This window comes from Argentina silus (genome assembly GCF_951799395.1).
Source record: "Argentina silus genome assembly, chromosome: 9".
In the NCBI taxonomy this organism is placed as follows: domain Eukaryota; kingdom Metazoa; phylum Chordata; class Actinopteri; order Argentiniformes; family Argentinidae; genus Argentina; species Argentina silus.
Window position 1 is genome coordinate 13,369,762 of NC_139663.1, and position 5,000 is coordinate 13,374,761.

At 48.6% G+C, this 5,000-nt stretch overlaps 1 protein-coding gene across 1 annotated transcript in view; it reads right to left on the reverse strand.

Annotated features, from left to right (window-relative positions):
* Positions 1-5,000, reverse strand: part of cacna1ha (calcium channel, voltage-dependent, T type, alpha 1H subunit a) — a gene marked incomplete at its 3' end in the record, with an annotated part of 59,441 nt that overhangs the window by 21,059 nt on the left and 33,382 nt on the right. The window contains exons 9-11 of the mRNA XM_083676508.1: positions 4,517-4,755; positions 3,703-4,142; positions 2,425-2,786 (exon numbers count right to left, since the gene is read on the reverse strand). Coding sequence (XP_083532634.1) covers positions 2,425-2,786; positions 3,703-4,142; positions 4,517-4,755 — 1,041 coding nt within the window. The remainder of the gene's footprint in view (positions 1-2,424; positions 2,787-3,702; positions 4,143-4,516; positions 4,756-5,000) is intronic.

The following is a 5,000-nucleotide window of genomic DNA, read 5'->3' on the forward strand; positions in this document are numbered from 1 at the left end:
CTAGTATTAATGTTGTATATTATCTAGTATTAATGTCGTAAATTATCTAGTATTATTGTAGTATATTATCTAGTATTATTGTAGTATATTATCTAGTATTAATGTTGTATATTGTCTAGTATTTTTGTTGTATATTATCTAGTATAAAATGTTGTATATTATCTAGTATTATTGTTGTATATTATCTAGAATTAATGTTGTATATTATCTAGTATTATTGTTGTATATTATCTAGTATTATTGTTGTATGTACTGTATTGTTTGAAAGTTATGGCCTACATCTTCACTGTCCCTCCTAAAGACCTCTTCACCCCCCACTACCCCTCTGTACACTTCCTCTACTGTTTATAATAATTTTTAAAAATGATGGTCCTAGCATAGATTTACGCTTATGATGACTGATGTACAGATGATTCACTTACTTTAGACAAATGTACTTGTAAATGTACTGTAAATCATAAACAAATGTACTGTAAATCATTTTGGTTAAAAGCGTCAACTAAGTGTCAAAAATGGAAATGTTGTTCTTGTATTGTATATTTATTTTGATTTGTTTGTCCTTTCCTTTGTCCTCTGTGTAACAGGGCCCTGTTGAAAAGGAGACTCTGGTCTACTACTGGTCTACCTGAATAAATTACAAATAAAAAAAACCCTGTGATGGCCTCACCAGTACAAGTTAAAATGGAGAGGAAAGAAAGAGCTCCATCAGAAGGCTCAGAGACATACCTTCTGGATAATTCTATGATAATCCGATTAGTTCAAATAGATTTTACGCTAACTTTCACTATCAGTCAAACCACCAGCCAACATCACAACAACAACAATAAGACTGTAGATTCAATTTGAACTGGAACCTACAACACATAAATAAACAACATACACACAAGTCAGTATTGCTCGCTGTACTGTAATCGCTTTAGATCAAAGCGTCCTGCTGGACTATCATAGGAGAAATCTGAAGACGGGCTCAATCAGCACCAAGTCAGCTTCAGACATATGTGTATACCTTGTGTGTGTGTGTGTGTGTGTGTGTGTGTGTGTGTGTGTGTGTGTGTGTGTGCGTGTGTGGTGCATGTGTGAGTGTGTGTGTGTGTGTGTGTGTGTGTGTGTGTGTGTGTGTGTGTGTGCGTGCGTGTGTGAGTGTGTGTGTGTGTGTGTGTGTGTACAGTACATGTGTGTATTGACAGACATTTATGAGGTGCCTCTGGTTTCCTTGCAAAGCCAGTCTCTCCCACTCATCACACTTCCTGTTAAGACCTCACATAATCCTCACTGTTTATACACACGATTAGAGGACACACACACGCACAAGGACACACACGCACACAAGGACACACACGCACACACACACGCATGTACATGCACACACATGCGCACACGCACACGCAAAAGCACACACACACACACACACACACACACACACACACACACACATACACACACACACACACACACACACACACACACACACACACACACACACACACCCTCCACTGGCGCTCTGTCAGATTGGGGGTGTTGAGTAGACTCGGGTTGATGGGGGGGCTGAGGGAGAGGGGCGGGGGGTTGTGAGGGGGTGAAGGTGTGAGGTCTGGGGGGGGGGGTGAGGGAGAGAGAGGGGGGGTTGTGAGGGGGTGAAGGTGTGAGGTCTAAGGGGGTGTGTGAGGGAGAGAGGGGGGGTTGTGAGGGGGTGAAGGTGTGAGGTCTGGGGGGGGGGGGGGGGGGGTGAGGGAGAGAGGGGCGGAGGGGGGGTCAGGAGGGAACTGGGGTTCTTACATAACCAGTCCCTCTGTTAGCCCAATAAGGCCATGGATTTCCACCACTCTCTCAACTGTTTATACTGCACTGATAAAGAGCCTCTACCTCCTAAGTGTGTGTGTGAGTGTGTGTGTGCGTGCCTGTCTGTCTGTCTGTCTGTCTGTCTGTCTGTCTGTCTGTCTGCCTGCTTGCCTGTCTGTTTCTCTGTATGTCTGTATGGGTGAGTGTGTGTGTCTCTGAGTGTGTGTCTCTGAGTGTGTGTCTCTGAGTGTGTGTCTCTGAGTGTGTGTCTCTGTAGGAGGGAACGCATTGCTCAGTGAGAGGTATTATTAGGTTGACAAAGCCCAGATGTTGTCTGCAGGAACTGTAATCCCTGTGTGTGTGTGTGTGTGTCTGTGTGTGTGTGTGTGTGTGTGTGTGTGCTTGGTTGCGTGCGTGTGTGTGTGTGTGTGTGTGTGTGTGTGTGTGTGTGTGTGCGTGCATAGAGAGTATCTTGGAGATTGGAATTGAAAAGGAAAATGCCCCCATCTTGGTCCACACACTCAAACACACACACACACACACACACACACACACACACACACACACACACACACACACACACACACACACACACACACACACACACACACACACACACGACACACACACGACACACACACTGACCTGTTCGTGGTACTCGATGCCCATACTGAGCGTATTGATGAGTATAGCGATCATAATGCCTCTGTTGAAGTACTTGCTGTCAACAATGCGTTTCAGCTTATCTCTGAAGTCTCCCCAGCACCACACCAGCCTGTTCTTCTGCTCCACCATCACCCTGGGTCTCCTCCGCCTGCGCCCGCTTCGGAACTCCCCTCCCTGGGGGAAGTCGTGCACGCCGTCAGCCTCCCCCCTGGAGCCATCCTGGTCCCCCATCTCCAGCTCCATGCCCTCCAGGGCGCGGGCACACAGGGGGCATCCCAGCAGCTCCAGGAGCAGGGGGCTGGGAACCACGCCTGCCAGCTGGTATAGCAGCCTCTGACGACCTGGGGGGTGGGTGGGGGGTAGCGCAATTTAGAAGAAAGACACATATTTTTATGAGGAGGCATTTAATGGTAGGGACTAAGTGGCTAGAGTCTAGGTTGAGTTGGGACTGGGTAATGCAGTACGTCTCTGCTGTGTTACACTACAACTGTTCCCCAATATCTGTCTCTAATGTGCTACACTGTAACTCTTCCCCAATCGCTGTCTATGCTGTGCTCCTCTGTAACTCTTCCCCAATTTCTGTCTCCTCTCCTAGCCAATTAGGACAGTCTATTAAGACATTACTGTTGGCAACGATTGGCTTCATCGGTTCCATCATGAGTAACATCATTTCCCTCTGGAGCTTCTTTCTCCCCCTCCACTTCTAGCTTCTCGCTCCTCTCCCTTCTTCACTGCACCAATCCTTCTTTCCTCTATGGCTGCATCTTTTCTACTCTCTCTGTCTGTCTTTCTTTCTGTCTTCTTCTTCTTTTCTCTTCTCCTCCCTCTCTCTCTCCCCTCTGTAGCAATGCATTATTGACTGTAACATTTAAGACATGGATTACTCTCTAAGTGCTCCTCCGTATGCGCGCGTACGCGCACACACACACACACACACACACACACACACACGCACACACGCACACACACGCACACACACGCACACACACCAACCAGGAGAAGAGAGACAAAGCGACAGGACGGGAAGGAGATGGAGGGAGGTGTGGAAGGAAGACAGGGGAGGAGAGGAGAAAAGAAAGGACGGAACGTGGAAGAGAGGAGGTAGAAAACAGAGGAGAAGAGGAGAAGAGCGAGAGAGAACAATGGAGTATGGAGTGAGTGAGAGAGGGAGGAGAGGAGAGAGGAGAATGAGGAAGGGAGGCATAGTGTAGATAAAAGTGTGTGTGTGTGTGTGTGTGTGTGTGTGTGTGTTCTTACTGTGCTGTCCCATGAGCTGGTGCAGTTTACTGAGGGGGTCTGGGTGTGTGTGTTCTGGGGCGAGGTCCAGGTTGGGGCTGTGGGGGTGCGTGGGCGTGGCACTGTTGTGACTGCAGATAAAGGAGGGGAGGATGGTGGGATAGTTCATCCCTCCGTTCAGACGACCCAGGATGGCCCCCATCCCAGAGGTCACCACGGTGTCACGGGGGGGCAGGGACCTCATCTCCAGCTCCTCCTCCCCTCCCGTCGCTATGGTGCTGTGTCCGCCGTTGCTAAGGTGGCAGTGATGGTGTTGGTGATGCTGCAGGAGGTTGTGGATGGGCCGCAGCCAGGGGGCGTTCCCGGACGTGCTGCGGCTGCAGCCGTGGCCGTGGCCGTTCCCACCCCCCAGACTTGATCCCCCTCCCCCGCTGTTGGGGTTCACCTTCTTGCGACGTTTACTGTGGTGAAAAAAAATAAACACACACACACACACACACACACACACACACACACACACACACAATCTAATCAAAGTTCATCTGAAGTGTATTTAGGACATTGTGATAATCACGTTTATGATTGAGTATGACATGGATAGTCATTCATGGGGTGTGGTTGAAAGAACTGTGGCAGTTGCTACTGTATGGACTGTGTTGTGGGAGTTTACAGTAGTGTGTGTGTGTGTGTGTGTGTGTTAGTTTACAGTAGTGTGTGTGCGTGTGTTAGTTTACAGTAGTGTGTGTGTGCGTGTGTGTTAGTTTACAGTAGTGTGTGTGTGTGTGTGTGTGTGTGTGTGTGTGTGTCTGTGTGTGTGTGTGTGTGTGTGACCGACCTGTGCCAACCGCTGTATAAGCGCTGGACCCTGCGGGAGAGTTTGCGGTAGAGGTGGCTAACGTAGCGTAGCATTTCTTCATAGCAGGAGCCCGGCTCACTGTAGCTAGCCAGCGTAGAGTCGTTGGACATGTAGCGCGCCCGCTGCTCCCGCATCAGAGCGTTCTCACGCTGCTTAGTCTCCGCAAACTGGGTCGCTATGACGACCAGGCACAGGTTGATCATGAAGAAAGAGCCCACCTGGGAGAGGGGTGGGATAAGGGTGGGGGGGTTTACAGAGTTACTGTACGGACAACCAACAACTTTCACATAGTTTCTGTATTGACAACCAATACCTTTCACTGAGTCTCAGGATGGACAACCGATACTTTTCACACAATCACAGGATGAACAACTGATACCCTTCACAGAGTTACTGCATGGACAACCAATACTTTTCACAGTCACAGTACTGCCAAACAATACCTTTCACAGAGTTACTGCAT